General features: G+C 42.6%; 1 protein-coding gene across 1 annotated transcript; it reads right to left on the bottom strand.

Moving 5' to 3' along the window:
- Nucleotides 1-258: 258 nt before the first annotated feature.
- Nucleotides 259-19,509, bottom strand: LOC108602457 (dopamine receptor 1). The gene is made up of 6 exons (XM_017990579.1): nt 19,418-19,509; nt 10,203-10,308; nt 9,755-9,934; nt 6,722-6,851; nt 1,792-2,037; nt 259-796 (listed from the first exon to the last, which is right to left on the bottom strand). The coding sequence occupies exons 2-6, from the start codon at nt 10,261-10,263 to the stop codon at nt 259-261; spliced, it is 1,155 nt and encodes a 384-aa protein (XP_017846068.1). The 5' UTR covers nt 10,264-10,308; nt 19,418-19,509.
- Nucleotides 19,510-20,803: the final 1,294 nt, after the last annotated feature.

The raw sequence follows: 20,803 nt of genomic DNA, 5'->3' as shown, positions 1-20,803 counted from the left end.
GGGGATTGAGATTTGCTTGGGATTGCTTCGCATTGCGCATTTGCGTGTAGGAACCCAATTAGTGCTTCAGACCAGTTCCGTCTCCATTTGGGCGGCCTCCAGCGTCTCCACTATGGTGGTGGTGGCCGCCGCAACCGAATCTCATGGAACATATCTGGTAGTCAATGCGCCGTCGTCATCATCATCCACATGCAGTCCGCTGCTGGGACAGCAGCTGCCGCACAAGGGCCAACTGCCAGGGTTGCAGCAACGTTTTGGTCAAATCGCAGACACCTGCTCCAGTTCGGCGCTGGAGCGGCCCGAGTTCATGACCACCACATTCTTGGCGGCATAGTCTGTAATGAAGCGATCGCTGTTGCGCGGATGTATATTGCCCACGTCCTGGGCACAGCACCAGGGATTGCGCATGGTCAGAATGCGCTTGAAGGCATCGCGAAACTCCTTGTTGAAAATCGAGTAGATAATCGGATTGAAGGCGGAGTTCGAGTAGCCCAGCCAGGTGAGTATCTTGAAGGTCTGGCCGCCAATGCAAGTCTTGCAAAAGGCCGCAGTGATGTTTACGCAAAAGAAGGGCACCCAGCATATGAGGAAGACGCCCATGATGACGCCCACGGTGACGGCGGCCTTGTGATCGGACACATGGTAGGGCGAGTTGTGATGCGGATTGCGCACCTTAAACTTCTTTGGCTGCTTATTGGGCCGACGTATGCTCTTGTAGCGTTGCTTCTCGGCCACTTCGCCGGGCCGAGTCACTGCCTTAATTGATTTGACGTGCTTCTGGGCATAGCAGTAGAGTCTGTGTGTGAATGAAATGATTGCGAAAATTTAGTTGGAACTCCTTTTGTTACATGATACGATAATTATTTACTCGATTTGACATGCCAATTAAGACAGGCAATAGCCCCTGGGGCGCACACAGTGCGTATGCTTAATATCTGACAAGGCAGCCACACAAGAACATATGTCCGTCAGCTTTTATGTGTGTGTGTGGGCACAAATTATGACGATAAAAGTCTATTTATTCTGTAATTTAACCGTAATTTGATAGAACATTTCAATGGCAGCAACCAGACACTCTCACTCTCGACTACGACGAGTGGCTGCCTACATTGGGGCTCGGCGCCTACATGGGCGTGCAAAAGCAGCTTGTGTCCATTTGCTGCGCCGTTTACCCATTGGCCGCAAATCTCGTTAAGCTAAAATGGCAACGTGCCACTGGCCGCTGGCTATAAAGCTGATGAGCGGCCATATCGTTGTTCAGCTGCCCTTGCTTTTGTTGATGATGTTGGCATCCTGTTGCCCTGCGTCCTTGGGCATTTGTCTAGCCCTTTCACACACACACACACATGCACACCCACTCACAGCTCACAGCTCACTGCTCGCTGCTCTGCTATGGGATTACTGGACACTAATGCGTGCGCTTATTTGTTTGCCTTACTATTTGTTGCCCCCCAGTCAGCGCCAGCGTTGGCGCTCAGCCAGTTCCTTGCCTTCTTTTGGCCTTACTCTGTTGCTTGCTTTATTATTCAACATTAAAATTTTGCTATTTTATGTTAGCCAGGTTTTAGTCAAAAAAAATAAAATGAATTGCATTTAAAGTTTGCAAAAGTTTTTGCATTTCTGAGTTTCAGTTTCTCTCTCTCTCTCACTTTGGCTATAATTTTGTTTGTAACTGAACTCGCACTTGGCATGCATTTCATGTTTTATGCAGCAGCTTTGGCAGTGCTTAGCCAACTAAGTGCTGCGTAGTTAAGGACTATTAGCAATTAAAGCTCTGAGCTTGATACTCACCGACAGTAAATGCCAATCATGACAACGCAGGGAAAGTAGAAGCTGATGCAGCTTGAGACGACGGCGTAGGTGGGCGTCAAGTCCAGTGCGCATGTTGGATACTTCTTGCCATTATCCTCGAAAATCAGCGGCTGGTCGGGCCGGTGTATGCCCAGCGAGATGGGCACAAACGAAACGAATGCGGCCAGCAGCCAAATGGCAGCGATGGTGATGACAGCAACGCGACGTGTTACCCAGCGGCCATATCTGGAACGAGTAGTAAAGGAGACAGCACAGCTGAGTTTACAACAATTTGGCAGCAAAGGAAGTGGCTGTTGTCTCTTGCGGTTGCCGCCAGCAAAGCGCACAGCACAGCACACACAACGACAACAGCCAAATACATATATAGGCCACGTTGTGATTGCGGCTTTGCATGCTGCAGGCAGCCGCAGGATGTCGAGAGAGAAACACAAACGATGTACGAGCAGGGCAGAGCTTGATTATTAGGGCGGGTGCGACAAGTGTTGGGCGTGTATAGGCAAATGCAGCCAATTGGCCTAGGTGTTCACAGGGCCTACAACTGGCCGCCTGCATTAATTAACCTCGCCGGGTTGCAACAAATCGATCTAAGCCGCAGTCGAACCGCAGCACAAAACCAATGCACATTAGGCATTCCCACACCCCCAAGGCCACAGTGCCGCAATGCCGCCACGCTGGTTACACATGCAAATCCACGCGATACTTCAATATAAACATGCGTATACGCAATATTTCGTAGGCACTTCAATTTTCAGTCAGCGGACGCACAATTTGCTTTAGCAGCAGCGGAAATGAGCAGGACTGAAACCTAAGGCTGTTGGCATTCAGTCTGCCTACAAAAGCCACTGTGCGTGTGTGTGTGTGTGTGCGTCTGTGTGCTCTGCCATATGCCACAGCATTTTGGCTTGTGTAAATGTTGCCGCTGGCTGTGGCAGGCACGAGCAGGAAATCAAACAGAATAATTCAATTTCAATACAAAGACGCACTCAGTCAACCAATGTGCAGCCGAAAAATGTACAAATTCAGTTGGCAAGGACAAAAATTGAACAACAGCCAACACGACAAAAAAAAAAAAAAACTTGAGTAAGAGCAAGGAAGTTTATGTAATTGTATTCGCAAACAAATTGAGTTTACGTGTGGCTCGAAAATTGATTTCCATTTGAGCAACCGCCCGCAACGATTCACATATTTCGTCAACACCTAGTCCAGAGTGTTCTTAACCACGCTTCGGTCTCTCTCTGTCTCTATTTGTCTCACGCTCTGAGAGCTCAAAGGCACTTCGCTTCAGTTTGCCAAGTGGCGCCACATGTGGCCAATCCATCGATAGAGCAACCAATCTGTTCACAAAGAGCTAATTGCAAACGTGTCAGTGTGCGCCAAGTGTCTATGCGTGTGTGTGTGTGTGTGTGCGTGACAACTTTGGCTTTGGCCATTTGCATTTACTGCCGCCGCCGCTGCTGCTGCTGCCGCTTGCGGTAAATGCCTCTAGCAATGCGCTTGCCTTGCCACTTGCCACACATGGCAGCCGAACGCACTTAAGAAATTACACGCAGGCACGCACAGCGCCTTTTGTGTGTAAAAAGGACATCTGCATAGTTGGCAGCTTTAGCTGTTGGCATGTGAAATTTTATGAGCTTTTATGTGCGTTTTGCTTTGCGTCAAAATGTTGCACACGCAGGACGGCTCTTGTTGCTTTCAAGTGCTGCTGGCAGCTGACAGCGAGGGGCTTAACCCAGGGCCTCAAAACCTAAAACAAAAGCAAACTACAGAAAAATGCAAAATGCTGGACGCAAGCGACAATATGAGACTCTGCAGAAAAGTTCATAAGCAAGCAAAAATTGAATTTGTTGATCAACTTGAGAAAAATATAATAAAAAGAAAACAACACTTAAGCAAGAGTGTAAATCTGCCAAGCACTTCTTATGGAAATCATTCGGAAATAGAACATTAAAAAGAATATATGAAGTTAAACATGTTGTCCTTATAGACTCGCCATTGCAGCCATTAAATATTTATTTTTTAAATTACTCAACTTAATGCTTAACTTTCATATTTATTATTGAACTGAGAGCAAAACTTTTAGCGAAGATTAAACTGACAGCTTTCAAGCATTTATTTATTTTTTATATACACAGCTGTATACACTGCCTGCGAAAATTTAGCAACTACATATTTAAAAGCATGTCAAGCTGCTTTTGCAATAATTATTTATTTTGCAATTTCAGCAGTTAGAGCATCTTCATTGCGAATGACAAAACACAATTACAAACATTCTCTGGAGCGTCATTCACATTGACTTGTGTCGCATAAGTGTTTTTTCCACTGCTGCCATCCAAGCCCTCCCCCCGCGCATTCTGAGCTGTTGGAGACACTCGCTGTCTCCGGTCGCCATAAAAGTTTGCCACACTTTTTATTGCAGTTTAAAGTGAATTTTATGCATGATGCGAGCGCATGCATTCCCGCAAATACATATGCGCCTGCTGTTGACAGTTGTGTGTGGCTGACAAACCGCCGCTGGGCTTTGGCTGCAAATCATAGTTGTTGCTGTTGCTGCGGTTGCTGTTGCTTTAATGCTGTCATCGTTTTAAGTTTTGCCGCTTCTAATTGGATTTGCACACATTTCTTATTTAAATTGTTTTTCGCAGCAATTTTCGCCGACGCTGCGTAAATCTCAGCGCGGCGCAATTAAATTAAACGCCTGCAATTATTTTAAGACGTTAGAAAAATACGCAAACATTTCTTGGCATCCTAATGAGACGTTGCCGTTGCTGTCGCTGTCGCTGTCGCAGTGCGTGAACTTTGACACAGCCGGGCAGCGACGTTGCTGACTCCACTTTGACATGCAAATAAATCAGATTTGCATAAAGAGCAGCGCAAGCGCTGCCAGTCTGGGGCTGCCAGCTGCCGCGCAAGCACTAATAACTCTAGACAGGCCCAGCTACAGCTACAGCTACAGATACAGCTACAGATAGACAGGTGTGAGTTCTATGGGCTTTGCACGTGGCGCAGCCTAAGGATGTGAGTCGTTCACTTGACTTTTGAAGTGCACGTAGCAAATACACGCGGGACTGAGTAATGGATCTGACGCGAGCTCGTAAGTCTACAGTGGCTAAATTCAATTTCTTTGCATTTAAATTGAACGGCAGCTTATCCTTTACATATAGAAAATTTCTTATCAGACTGTTAAGCTGCCAGACGTCCGCAAAAGTTCAAAGCGCAGCTCTGCTCATCATATTTTTGCCAACTAAATTTGTAGTTAATAGCCAAGTCAGCTGTGGTTCGCGTCAATAAAGCGAGCAATGCGATTTAATAGAACCACAAGTCTTAACATGCTCACACACACATACAAAGGTGAGTGGCACTTCAATACAACTGTCGTGCTACACTTTTTTATAAAACGTATCAGCTTTGCCAGCGGCCAAAGCGAGCGCTAACTATAGATAGATAAACAAGCGCGCAGTTAGCTTGGCCATAGTCAACTGTTTAATACACTTTCACTAGCTAAATGCAGCTGTCAAAGGCAAACTGTTACAAGCTACAGTTACGCTGCTGCCTTTTTGCATAATATTTGTCAAAGTGTATCAAAAGAGCGCGACAGAGTGAGCGCATGAAAGCGAGAGAGCGCTCAGCAAAGCGTTAGTTGTGGTGGATAGAAAATATTTTTCTACTTTTGGCTTTTGCTGAAAATAGCATCAAAGGATTTATTATGCTGCTCTGGTAACAGTGGGGCGGCTGCCTCGTCTCGTTTTCAGCTATTGACGCGCTCTGGTAGGCGCCCAACCCACAACGCCCAGCCCACTGCACTAAGCCAAGTTATTAAAGCGAGCTACGCTACATTCGTTTCAGTTGTGCTGCTAACTCAATGAAATTGCTAAATTTAATGTTGATTGTCGTATAAATCAAAGACTGCAGTATTAATTAAATATTAATAGCTCTATAATTAATATAAATTGTAAATTGTACTCATTTTAAATTTTAAAAATCTTGTACAATTTTTCCATTTCATATCTTTGCGGTTTCTTTTGAACAAGTGTTCAGCTTTATATTGCGCTGACATCATAAATTTTCTTTTGACTTGTTAGAAAAAGTTTAATTAACTCGCCCAATTGTTGTGCGACCAACAAGCAAAATGTTGATAAAACTGTTTTCAAAGCATTCCGATTCCGACTGCTGACCACAAAGCAAACAAACAACGCTACTCTACTCCTGCATTCGGCTACCTGCTTCACAATTTCAGTTGTGGCAGCCAACTGACTGTGCAAAATTTGATTGTGTTTGCCAAACAGACAGAGAGCCGCAAACGAGCAACTGAATAAAGACATCGGTTGAACTTTAGGCGCTTTTAAGAAATAACATTAATTAAAGAGAGAGAGAGGCAAGCAGGCAGGCAGGCATAATTTTTCTTTGCTAATGAGACTGTCATGCTGTCAGGCCAATCAGTTAGACGACATTAGTCGCTATATAAATGGTATGACTTGCAATATTCATAGGCAAGAAGCAACAAGCCATAGGCCAAGTCATGCTTTAACTGCTTTAAGGCCGTATAAGTTACTAATGAAACAATTATGTGCAACGTTTAATAAACAACCAACAGGCACGAGGAGTTGCCAATGTGAAACGTGATGTGGCTGACAATGCGGCGTATGAGTGATATGCAAAGAACGTTGCTCTTAGCGCTAATGCTGTTTCTAATAAATCGATATTAAATCGTGCTATCATTTGTCCCATCAATGTCGCATAAAAAAGAGCCACGCTTTGTGTCATAAAAACAAGAGACTGGGTCCACACTCAACAGACGCTGCACATTTAATTTGTTGATGACAACGCAAGGCCTGGCAGCTATTGAAGTATTGCATAGTTTATGCATGTGACAGCAGCAATATGCAGCTGACTAGTATTATCACACACTCACCTGAGCGGATCCTTAATGTGTATGTAACGGTCCATGGAGATGGCGCACAGATTCAAAATAGATGCTGTCGAGCACATGACATCAAAGGCCACCCAAGTATCACAAAACTCTGCACCGAAGATCCAATAACCTGTAAAATAGAGCATGAAACGGGTTGAATAATTGATTGACTGATGAAATGATTGAACTAGTAGTTGCTTCCCGACTGACTTGACTTACGTGCCCGGACTGCAACGCAGGCTGGCAGGCTGGCAGCCTGACTGACTGGCTGACTGTATAATTGCCAGCTCTCATATATGCACATGGCATATGTCTCTGTCTCTGTCTGTCTGTCCGGAAATTGCCATGATGTGGCCGACAACGGTCAGAATGAGAGAAATTCTTAATTTTCTCACCGACAACAGCGTTAAGTTAACAGCTGCAGCAACAACATGGCAAACATAAGTCAAAAGTGTAAAAGCAACAGCTACTAGTAGGTCGAGCATATGGCGCATGTGTTTTAACTTATGCATGACACAAATTGAGTTGAAATTATTTTACAAATTAATTTCCGTTTCCTATATGCTGCTGCTGCCAGTGGCTGTGCTGTTTACATTCGATTTGCATTGCCATTGCCGCTGCCTTTGTATGACAGCTTTTTATACAAATGCGTTGCAATTATTGGCAAAAGGACAAAGGTCAAGCGGATGTCCGTCGCCGTCGAATGCGAAAGAAATCACAGCTCGGCGGAAATCCCTTATGAAATGTTGTGGGCAATGATAAAATTAATAACTCTTGCGGGTAAAGCTCATTTGACGTTTCATATTTGATGATGCGCATATATCAAGCCTATTTTTGGTTTTTATGCGTGTCAGAGCCACGCAGGATACAGCTCTTTAGCGCACAGGATGTGGCATTGGCATTGGCATGTCAGCAAAAAGGTTTCGACTCACAATATTAATCTGCTCTGCAAGTCATCGATTGCTGTATGAGTGCTTAACTGATTGCGTCAGCAGCCATAAACGACTCTAAGGAGTCGGATTCAAATTTACAGCAGCACCTCACAGCAATTCAATGAGTCAACAGAAAGTTTATTATGGCGCACTATAAATTGTTTGCAATAAAATTTATATAACATTTAATGCAATTGAAAAGAGTTTATTATTATATAAAAAGTTTACAATCATTTGTGCTTTCATTACTGTCGCCATGACTTTCATGTCCAAATCGTTTTTATCTATTACGTATTTCTTGTTCAGTTATTTGCTTTGACATTCATGTTTTGTTGCTAGGTACAGTGCGTACATCATAAGCTAGTGTCTTGCCTCAGGCTGCAGGAATTCACGTGGCTTTCATATTTGCTGTAGCGAAATGTATAAATAATATGTATAGCTTATAGCCCAATATGCTCTCATGTGTGGGTTGTTATTGTTGTTGCTCTGTATATTTTGTGAGCTGTCGCAGCTGCTGCTCTCAGCTCTCAGCTGCTTTATTTGCTACGCTGTTTGTTGTTTTTTGGCAGTGATGCAAATATAGCAAAACGTAAACTGAAGTTTGTGCGTTTATTTGCCGATTTGCTTGCCTTCGAGCGTGCCAAATGTTGTTTCACTCATAGCTCGGCACACTCAGCTTGGCCCCGACACTTCGTCAAAAATAATTTGCCCAAACACACACACACACAAGCATGTGTATGTGTATATATTTGCTCTAAGGCGTCTCTCAGCTGCTACTCGAGGAGCGGCTGCGTATTTTTATTTACTTTTTCACACTCAGCAACTAAATCAAGCCGCATTTTTAATACACTTTGCTAATATGATGAGCAAATTTGCTGGCGCGTAAAATGAACCAGCTTATATAGTTATATAGATTTTAAGCTGCCGCCTAATAGCGCCACACATATATAATCTGATATTTATAGCAAGCGCAGCAAAAATACTTCAAAAGCAAAAGCAGCAGCGCTGGCTCTGCTCTGTAGCCGCTTCAAGTGGCAAAGTCGTTTATTATTTTCACGCAAACACGGCACACACACACACACATGTATGCGTGTGTATGTGTGTGTGCAGGTATCTTGGCTGTTTTGTTACTGAGGTAACGCTTCACTACGCTTTTTGCTGATTTCGCTGCCTAAGAGCTTGTTTATGTTTTGCCAGCAGAACTCACTGCTGAGCACGCAGGCATTGATGTCAGCTGCATGCTTTTCACTCTTAGCCCCCAAATATATGTTGTCAGCATAAGCCAAAGTCCTTGTCGTTCCTTTGCGCAGTGAATATGCCTAATTTAACAGTTATTTACCGAGTACTGGCTGCTAAGGCGCTTTAATTTGCAGCCAGCCAGCGTTTTGTATTTTATAAAATTAATCAAATACATATGCAGCACTTAAATCCAGCCTAATGCTGGCTGCTGCTGACTGCCTGACGAGTTGGCAAAACTTGAGCTTGCAAGTTTGTCAATGTCAACGGCTGCTGGTGGCAGCCACAGCTGTGCTGGATGTATTGCTGTGCTGGCGGGCTGCAATCAATGAAGCAATGAAGACAAATACTGCGCACATTGCATTTTAGCTAAAAAGCCGCGCAACTTTGGCTTTTCAGTTGACACAGAATGGAAATTCGTAAAGCCACTCCCAATGGCTTTGCCATTGGCGCTCGCTCTGTCGTTTGCCTGCTTCAGTTAGATTCCTTCAGCAATATAGTGCAAGCCTTATGGCAACTGCAGCTGGCGTTCAATGTGCTTTGCGGCCACTCAGGCGACGCGACAGTGTGCAGCTGTCACTTTAAAAGGTATTGTATATAAAGCCGCACTAAAGCTCACGCTTTAAGCCCTGCCAGGCATGTCAAATGGGCTCATACGAGCTGGCAACCCAACCCAACCCGCTTGCTTTCATTTGCATGGGTGCGCTGTTTTTTGTATCGTGTTGTGTCGTGTCATTTGTTTGCGGCATTGCCAGCAGCAGCATTTTACATACACTTATTGTGGTGTGGCACAAAAAATTTCAATTGCAAATTTCGATTACATGCATACACTTATTTTCACATTTTGCGTCGAATCAGTACTTACCCAGCAAATCGTTGACGCCCGCAAATGTCATTACCAGAGATGCCACAAAGAGATCGGCAATCGCTAATGAGGCCAGAAACAGATTCCCAATGCGTCGCAGGCTGCGCTCCGTGTAGATGGCCAGGCAGACGAGTATGTTGCCGGCTACGGAGAGGAATATCAGCACCGATAAAAAGATGCCTGCGGCGAAGCGAGGCCAGCGATTAGTGATGTGTGTGTTCGTTTCAAGTGGACAAGAAATGCGAACAATAATAAACATAGCATACTTATGTGCGAAACGTATCAATGAAAGGTGTGTGCGAATACGAATGCATAAGTGTTTGTATAAGCCACATGCAGTTGGGTGCTCTAATTGAACAGCAAATATTTGTGTTGTATGTGTGTCTGTGTGTGTGTGTGTGCGTGTCGGTTTGGCTTGTTAGGACACATTCAACGACATTTACTTTACCAACAACTACAATTGACACAAGCGAGAGCTGTTCCGGTTCCTCACCCACTATTGTATCCATTTCAGAAGCATTTGTCCAGCTCGTCTCGTTATAGTACGATGTCAGCTGCAATGAGTTAATAAACAAACACAAAATGAGCAAAATTTTTAAATGTCTCTCTCAATCGAAGCCACAACAAACACGCATTAGCGCAACTATGTCTGCTCGCGATGCTTATGAGCAACACATGCCACGCTCATTATAGCGCAGCCACAACGAAAACATAAGCTTCAAGTATGCTGCGTCGGCGTCGGTTAACTTTTAATTAACATCAAAGGCATAGACGTCCTTTGGCTGTACTAATTAAATATATAAAATGTGCATGTGACGCACAAGCTGCTGGCAGCGGCGGCGGCAATAGCAACATTTTACACTAATTAAACTACTCGTACTCGCAGTCATGGCCGTAGTCGAAGTTGAAGTCAAGTTTTGGGTGCTCACACACAGAGATATAAACGTTGCCTGCTGCGGTTGACTGGGCTCACATGGAAACTATCAATCACTTGGCGTATGCGGTTGCCTTAGAGCAAAGCACTTTAGCCTTAGCCCCCAGACCCAGAGCCAGACAGTGGCAAACTGAAGCCACATTATTCATAATTAAAATCGACAACACACTGCTGCTGCTGCTGCTGCAGCTGCCGCCTTTGTTGCTTAGCTGAATGACTTTAAAATGTTTAGTGCCCATTTCCGAAATAAAATTAATTTATACAGGCTTTGGAGCTCTCGTGCTTTTGCAGCCTCTTTCTCTGAATTTTCCTTGCGGTTTTCCCAGCCAGCGTGTCAAAGCAGCTCACATCTCTCTTTCACTTGTGTATGCCTGTGTACGTGTGTGTGTGCTTGGCATTCTGGTTCTGTTTATGCTGGCATGTTGGCATTTTAGTGGTTTGCCTGCCTCCGCCGCTGGCCAGCAAAACCGAAACTATGCACCAATGACTTTAACTCGATTGAAAACCGCAATTGGATGTTGCCTCCTCATGGGCATCAGCAGCATGCAAATGAATTTATTAATTGATAGTCGCTTGCAGAAAAAACAGACTCACACACACACACACACAGGCACACACATCATGTGCATTGTCTGCAAAAGCGAGAAATTCAATTAAAGAACACACAGACAGCCAAACGCACAGCCGAGTGTGCTCCGTTGTCTTTATATTAAATTCTTTTACATAGTTGCTTTTTGTTTGCAACGCAAATTATACTCAAATTGAATTAAAAACAAAAGATTATTAAAGCGCATGTCAAGCTTGTATATTACGTTATGTTTTACTCACGCTGCGTATGTGTAATATTTATATGTCAGTGCAACCAAAACGATAATAAAAGAGCCATCTGCACATACAATTAATTAATTGTATACATTAAAAAAGTATATTTAACTTTACTCGGCGCGTTTTGGCTGCAACTGCGCAGCACAGTTTCCATTTCATCAAATTGAGTTCAGTTGTTGTTGTTGTTGTTGGCGCTGGTTTTGGTTGTGGCATTTTTTAAGCCGCTTAAAAGTTGCTAATTGCGCGAAATGCGCAACTTTAATTTAATAAAGGCAATTCATATACAAAAGGCCGCAAAGCAAACGGCAACAAACATATTACGCATACGTAATGTTGTTTATAAACTTTCGTAGCTGCAAGCCGTGCAATTAGATTGAATTTTAAATTTATTTGTACAAATATTTGAGAAATTTCGTGCCTGCATAAATAAATAATTAATGCTAAGCATGCCCTACAGTCTATAACGGGCTTGGCATAACTTCTTCAAAAGTCAAAGCAAATGCCATTGATGGCCTGGCAAATAGATTGATATTGCTTGTTAGTCAAAGGATTACATTTTATATTTGATATGCTATTAAATTAATTATGCGGGGTCATAACAACAGCTCGTTGAGTTGCTTGAAGCAAACACGCCGAATAATAAAAGATACTCGAGATTATAAAAATTACATAAACTGAATGTGCGTGTTCAAGTATGTGCAATATTGCGTATACGTAATCAAATCGGATTGTGTCAAGTTGAAGCGAGATTTTGTTGCGTTGCCGGCGATAAAATATAATTTAATTTTGCATTTATGGGCCATTTACAGCATGGCAATGCAACTACAGTGAACGCTTGTGAATTATAAATTAATATAGCAAATTCAATAAAGTATTTCAAACAAATAATGCGATATTAAATTATAATTAAGAGTTAAGTTACACAAATGTACTGTTCAGTTTTAATTATTTATTATTTAATATCAAATTGATACACAGTATTCGAGCTTTTACTGTATTCGCCTGACAGCAATTTACGCTGATAGTTCCTGGAAAAAATTAATTAAACAAATGTGTAATTGTTAAAGTTGCCATAACACTCGCATCAATCGATTGGGCAACTAACAGTTGTTGTGGCTATGAGCTCAGCGCTTTTAGAAATAATTATAATTAAATCAAAATGAGCTCAATGGTGCCCATTTGCACTGATTGCTTTTATCTTCAACTACTTGAAGGCTATCGCAATTTTAATCGTTCTACTAAGCTACTCATAATGTTAATGGCCATACCAGCAATGAAATTGAATCCAACAGATTGCGCAGTAATACAAAAAAAATGCCAAAGCTCGCTTGGGGATACGTGCAACAAGCAGAGAGCAGCAACTGACCGACTTGGCTTCGAGTGTGTTAGTTAAATGGCATGGATTGTAAACTTAAATGGTACAATGCGTTGATTAAACGTCGAATACACACACACACAAGCACAAATTGGCAGCCAGCGGCGACCAAGCGAGCAAGGAACGAACGAACGAACAACAAAGTAGACAACAATAATAATGCGCAAAAGCCAAGGCATAAAAACATTTTACAAAACAACATTCAACAAAAGCACATAACTGTTGCCCAAGGCACAACGCCTTCATCCTTAGTCTGTCTGTCTGCCTGTATGTCATATTCTTTGTTTGTGTGTGTGACACACTTGTAGGTGTAAGTGTGTAAAAGTGTAAATATGGCCGCCGGCCGGAAATAGTGAGATTTACAAGCACACAGCTCACGCATAATGAGCAAATGCGCCAACAACAACAGCCCGACGTGGCTGAGACTGCTTGTTTTATTTGTCAGCTCAAAAGGACTCAGGACTCTGGCTCGAGCTCTGTGTGTTTATGTTGCTCGTTTTAAAGTGCCGTTCGAGCACATCCGCCACTTGAGCTGCTGCTACTTCAGCTTATCAGCAATGCCTAAGCATGAGATGCAAAGATTTTTATGCTTTTGTATAGTTGCAAAAAGATAAAAGTTCTTCTAAAAGGCTTAGCTATATTTTGCCTGCACTTAAGCTTAAATAATTTAAGGGCTGCTTGTTTGATTTTCATTTTCATTTCACTCCGTTTGATTGCGCTGCAGCTAAGCTTGGTTATTAAATTGACTGCATTGAGTCGTCATTTCATGCGCTTTGGCTGCTGCTCACTAAATTTTCATTGGCTGCGCTTATCACAGCGCCAAAGAATTTCATGCACTTGGCTGACTGCGCGCGAGCTTTGCAGAAATCAGCGAATAAAAGTTTATAGGCAACATTAATCTGCCAGCTTGAAAGTTCAAATGCAATGCAACTTACTAATGCAGTTTCGGTGTCCCTAAAGCATATACAGATAATTTTAACTTTAGCCGCTCGAGCACACACAGGATTAGCATAAATTTAAATTCGCTTAATAAACAAAGCCCCCCAACCAGCACAATAAATAGAAGCCTGCGTTTCTTTATGCATACATATAGATATATATTGTGTGTTTATGTTGCCTAGTCAGGAAATTCGGCAACAGTAAGTGCTGGCTGGCTGGCTGGCTGGGTTGGCCTAGTTGAACTTGGCTAAACTCACAGCTGCGATAATAACAGTGCTAACATTTTTGATTTATGCGCTAGACAAATATTTGTTGCCATTGCTTTAAACTCAGCTCAGTAGCTTAAATTTACGAAACGTATTTGTTTATTAAATTATTAGTTTTACTTGCAATTAGTTTTACGTATATTCTATTATTCAATTGATATACCATTTAAGCCTATAAAAAGCTTACGTTTGAACTTGTCTTAAGCGGATAACAATCAGCTGACAAAAGCACAAATTAAATTTACAACATTGAAATGAAATTGAAAACTTGCCAAACAACAATAAATTGAAAATGAATTTAAGCCCATTTTTACAGCAGCCTTGACACACACACACACACACATAGAATTTCCATAAGGAGCAAATATTTGAGTAAACGCCTTGAGTGTTTGTCTGGCGCACTCATTTGCAGCAGATGTAAAATGTAATAACAATTGTCAAAGTGTGCTCGGCTGCTATTGTTGGAGCTGTCATTGCTTGTGTACCCGTTAACAATTGCATAAAGTTGGCAAAGCCTGCTGCCAGTTGCCAACTGGCTGACTCCTTGCAGTTAGCCAAGTGTTGGGTTGGGTTGGGGGGCGCACCTCCCATTGTTTGCATTTGTCTATGATTGTCATGTAACAAGTTGTATGCGCATATGTTTGTTTGGCTGTCTGACTGTCGTACGGTCTGTCTGTCTGCTTAGTTGACTGCCTGTCTATATGTGCGCTATATGTCTTGTTTGTGCTCATTGTTGGCTTTTGGCATAATTAAACGCAGCTGAAAGCCATGTCAACAGTGAGCTTCAAGACGCATTCCCGCAAATATAGACACAATGCTGTAGTTGTAATTACGCAAATAGACGCAGATGAAGATGAAGACGAGGACGAAGAAGCTGCTGCGACACACGTGCACACTTAAGCACGCCCGAAAGTATGCAGCATATGCCAAATCGAGCAAAGCAGCTATGAAATTATCGCAAGACTTAACAAACATGTTCCGAAATGCAAATGAGCTGTCGACACAGATCGACGACAGCAAGCAACACTAACAATTGGTTAAGCTTACGACACGTGTGAACATTTTCAATTATTGAAGCATTAATTAGATTTTCAGCATGTTGGTAATATTTGATGCCAGCCAGACAACACGGCAAGGGTCACACAACTTGGCCAAGCTGCTTGCGTTACTTCTTCATCCAACACATATATCAAATTTTGCATCAGCTTAATAATTAAAAAGGGGCAACCAGGCGACGTGGCTGTCGTCAAGGGTAATGCTTGCAAAACTTATTAAAATTTTCGCCATGCCTGAGTGCCTTGTGTGCAGTCAGCAGAGAGCCAAACATGTGAGGCGGCTGACAGCTGCCAGCTATCAGCTGACCCAGTTTCCAGCGCAATCAAAATCCGTCTAAACCGAATTGCCATTAATGGATATTGACTGCCAGCTACTACCAATAATAATTTGCTTTGATATTACTAAAGTTGTATAATTTGATGCACCGAGCCTTGTAGCTGCATTTGTCAGCTTGTCAGCTGCGCTGTTACTTGCTTAATTGCCAGAGCACTAAATGCGTAGACTGAGACTATTTGCATGCATTTGACGACGTCGCCTTGTTCAGATTACTATTGCCAATGCGTCACCTGCGTCATTTGTCTGTTTGCCTGCACTTCTGTGATATCAGCAGCACAATAATTAGCTGAAGGCAGTAGCAAGCAATCAACGTTGTTTGCCAGCTCAAAGTGAACTACAGATCTGAGAGAGTTGACTTAAGCTGCTGATTGCAAACTGCAAACTGTCTGTTGCAGTAGCAGCAGTAGTCCTTGCCTCCTTTGCACGTTGATGGTTTTCTGCCTCTGCAGCAGTTTACTGCAAACTGCTTCACACTTCAATTGGATGCCATCGATTTTATGCCGTATTTCGCAATTCGTTAACGCCCATACACTTTGACATTTCAAAAAGGTTCTTAGAGGCAAGGCTAAAGTTTAGTTACTGTTAAAAGCGACACTTAAAGCTGAAATATATAGTCATCAACAAACGACATATGCTTTTAATTAAATGTTGTAGTTGCATATGAGTGAAGATTAATTAATAATGAAAATATAACAAACAAAATCTACATATATATCGCTTTTTTTCTTATTTAATCAATTAAAACTTGTTATTTATTTAATTTTAATTGTAAATATAGCCGCAGGCCCTAAAGCTTTGTATTTTTTTATACAACACAGTTGAGCTGTTTTATTTTTAGTCTATTTGGAGTGAGCTTATCAAGGCTGCCCACAACTAATCAAAATAAAAATTAAATCATTTTTGATAAGGAACATAACAAGCTGTCCGCCCACAACTTTTATACGTAGTTACATACACAAGCATAAGTCCACATTTATGCTTTAACTTTACCCAAAATAAACTTTAAGGCATTATTTATTAATAACTTTATATACAAGTGTATTTCAGCGTCGACTGCAATTGCAATTGCGCAGCTTGCAGCTTTTCCAATTTTGTTGGTTTCTCACTTGCTATGCAAACGAATTCGAGTGGAAAACTTGCAAAGCGTATAACAAACGCTGCTTTAGCTACAGCCAGGCGCGAGGACTCTGTTGACACTTTCGCTGTGTTTGCATGAATTTGATTCGTATGAAGCGGGCTCAGGTGTGCTGACAGCTCAACTAACCCGTAGAGTCTCTTTGATTAGCATCAAATTGAGTCTTAGTTTTGTGCAATATGTGCGAGGCGCTCAGTCCTGTGGCAATTACATGCTCAACCTATGGCCTTATGGCTGCCACACGCTGCTGCTGATCCGCAATATGCAATAGAGCAATCGGCAATAAATCGTACAACATACATGATCATAAAAAAAACGTAATGAAAGTTACAAACAACAAAGCAACAACAAAAAGCAAAAGCCAGCATACAGGACTTACATTTTATGGTCAATAAAAAATGTGAGCCTTTTGGGTTTATTGAAACCCTTCGACTGCGCATTGAAAATCTTTGACCCCCAGCCTCATGAGCGAGCGACCTATCAGTGAAAACTGAAATGCAGACAACATAAAAATAAGAAATTACCTGCCGTACACACACACACAGACAGACAGACAGACAGACAGAAAGAGAGAGTGAGAGTGAGATGTAAACACATTGCGGCTGTGGCTATGGCTGTGGCTAAGCACAATGGGCATTATTGAGGTGCAAAATCATCAGATACGCTGACTAAATGCTAGACACACTTCACTCCACTCCACACACTCAGCTGCATGTGTTTGCTTTTGTGATTATACGAATGTGCCTGTGTGTGTGTGTTTGCTTGTTTGCATTCCCTTATTGTGGTTTATATTTGTGTCCCAATTTATGGTCAGGCAGCTAAAGGGCGCATTACTCCGAAGCGTGTCGCCCATTTATGCGGCGGCTCTAGTCGTGATAATGGCACACACAATGTCACATACACACACACACATGCATGTCATTTAGCAAACGTTGGTAATTTATTCCGGCTAATTAAATTCAATTGCACAGCTTAGAGTTGCCATCAACTGCAGTAGCGCTTCAAGTTTGTTTGCAAAACAAAAAGCACATTAAACTCTTTAACGAATTTAATTGCCAAGCGGCACTCAGCAATTAAGGCTTGAAGCTCTTTGACTTGTAATCAATACACAATACACAGCTTTAATGCAATTCCAAATAAGTTCAACATTAGCTTCACTACATGTGTGTAAACACACACAGCTGTACATGTATTTGTATTGCTGCTTGTTTTTGTATTTGTGTTTGCATTGTTTGGAACAATGGCTGGCGGCTGGGGCATAAATGAAAGCGGAATATTTGGAGCAATCAGTGCGATGCTGCAGCAGCAGCAGCAGCAGCACTTAATGCTATTAATATTTTACTATTATTATTATTACTATTATGTTTGGCAAAGATGGCGCACAAGTCGTTGTTTGCATCGCTTCCGGGTAATAGAAAATACCAAATTAAATCCAAACATAACAGCTACACATACGAAAGAATTGTGTATTGTGCCTGTGTGTGTGTGTGTGTGTACTTGACCCTAGGCAACAACAACATCAACAACAGTCGCTGTTCGTGTGGATTAATAATTCAATTAGCTTATACAACGCGGCGTATACGCTACGTATTATGCGAAATGCACTCAAAACGAGGGAGCGGCGACTGTTTAGATTGCGCTCTTTACAAATCTGGCAATGTCAATGGGTGCCATGTGCATTAGCTTAGCTGCTCTTGTCAGTGACATTCAATCGATTTTAATGCAAACTACTAAAGTTGCTACAGAAATTGACCCAATTGAGTTACAAGGCATAAGCCCCAATGTTAAACTCATTTCAATTCGCAATTTCCATAGCTCATTAGAACTGTTTGCAAATTAGCTGCAAATCTATTTATGTGGAAATGGCACAGGCGACATATAATATATGTCATGCACTCTCTCGCTCTCTTTCGCACACACGCTCTATCTATTTCACTGTGTATGTGTGTAATGCAACGTTCTCTAAGCGTTGCACGCAAAGTTACGTGCCACTCATTATTTACATTCGATTGAAAGTTAAACGTGCGAACAGCTGCAAACTTTATCGTACCAAACTGCTGGCTGGCTGTCTGTCTGGTTATAGATCTGACGGTGTCTATCACCATCTACGTATTTTTTTCGGCGCACGTAGATTTTAGGTTTGTCAAGTGAAGGATAAAGTTTGGCCACGCCTCGCCCCCAACAGTTTGCAACATGCACCCTTTTCAAAAGTGGATTAAGCATCAATATATGTGCGCCACGTATGTGTGTGTGTCATCTCAGCTCTCAACTGTTTGTTGGAAAAGTTAGCCATGTGCGTGCTCTGCTAATGAGTCCCGCATTCATTTCCATTTAGCTGCAGACAGACAGGTGAGTTATGAAATAAGATATGTAACAAAAACAACAAATCTGTGCAAAAGTTTACTCAACTGAAGCGTACATTTCATTTCATATTTCTTAATTACTAAGCGCAGCTATTACTGGCGCTTTAAATTCAGTTGCTACTTTAATTAGCAGCAGCCATAAGCTGCGACTAATTTTGCTGACAAACTTGCAGCGTTTATTACAAGATTTTTGCTCTCGTCAGCAGCTCATTAGACGCGTGTGGCGTTAAACGCGTATTTATTACGCATACGCACCATAAAGCGCACGTAAGGCGCATACAATGTTGGAGCAAATATGAGTGCATGCAATGAAAGTTAAAGCTCATAAATTGTTGCGATCAAAAGGGCCACAGGCCAACAAGGGCGAATCTCAATTGCTGGGGGCCATCAATACTGATTGCAAATCTGTGGCTTAGCCTAAGTACTTGACTCACCGTTGTGCCGTCGTAGCCATTTGTCAGCAGTTGAATGTCAATTTCGAACGCTCCATCCACATTGGCGGTCGTCAGCTGCAGCGGCAAATGATCGGCATTGGCCAATAGCAATGCGCTGTGGTTGCGTCGGCTGCCAGCGCCATGCAATAGGCCACTGTGGTCGCTGACCTTGCTGCCATTGCTGTGGCCCAAACTGCTGAGAATGCTGCTGCTGCTGGTGTTGCTGCTGCTGCTGATGCTGATGCTGTTGTTGCCATGCATGGAGGCTGCTGCTGCTGTTGTTGCTGCCGCAGCTGCTGCGGCCAATGCAGCAATCGCTGTTGCCGCACTCATGCCATTCGTCATGTTGCTAACGGGTCAGCGGTGCGGGGGGGCTGTTAAATGAAGTGAGGGCAGAGGGCACAGGATTTTGGGAAACAATAACTCGACCGTATTGCTGGCAATTGCTGCCTGTCTATGCACACACGTTCTACAAACTCAGAATGAAGAACAATTTGCCAGGCAACTGTGGCGTGGCATTTTGCATTAGTTGTTTAGTTAATCCTCTCTCGCACTCTCTCTGTCTAGCTATTATTATTGCACATTTTCAGTCGATTAGCAATCGTTGCTTGAACTGCACTTTGCTGTTCATACATATTTCGAATGCATTGCTGCGCCTGCTAAAAGACACACACACAAATACAAACTCTAGTTAAAGACAAAGCTTGACCCAAGTCTAGCTGGCTGCATCGTCATGCCACATGCCACATTTCCCAAACGGAAATTGCATATTTTCAACAATCATTTTTCGTGTGCAACAGTCGGCACACAGTCATTTATTATTTGTTAGCACTACTTGGTCAAGACATTACTGCCTGCCTGCCAACTACTGCTAACCATGTGTGTGTGCTCATGTGTGTGTGTGTGTAAATAACAGTTTAGCAAATGCATGGGGCATGACGATAAACCATGGGGCTTCAACCACGCCTAGCTGCAATCAACAAAATTATAAAATTGCAGCCAACTTGGTTTTGCTATTTGCACAGTTGCAATTGAGCAATGAAGTTATTTATGTGAATCGAATACTAAATTTGTAGCACAGTTTCAAATTGAGCAATTAATTGTTACATTATTTATTTCTTTAAAAGCACTTAAAGTTACAAGATCAACACAGATACACACACACACACAATCACGATTTGTTCTATGTGCCGCTGCTGCTGGAGCTGCTTGTGGCGCCGAACCGTGCGATTTGAAGGCTGAACGTTGACTGTCCGTTGAAAGACACGCACGAGCGAGCGAGCTGGGGCCGAGCAGCGGGGCTGAGACGCGCCGTGCACATTTGCCGTGCGTTCATTTGCCAGTGCCGCACAGTATGCAACAAATTTAAAGCGTTTTCATACGCGA

This window comes from Drosophila busckii, chromosome 3R (assembly GCF_011750605.1).
Source record: "Drosophila busckii strain San Diego stock center, stock number 13000-0081.31 chromosome 3R, ASM1175060v1, whole genome shotgun sequence".
Classification (NCBI taxonomy): domain Eukaryota; kingdom Metazoa; phylum Arthropoda; class Insecta; order Diptera; family Drosophilidae; genus Drosophila; species Drosophila busckii.
The sequence above is the reverse complement of the archived record's forward strand: the minus strand, read 5'-3'. Positions and strand labels throughout refer to the sequence as shown.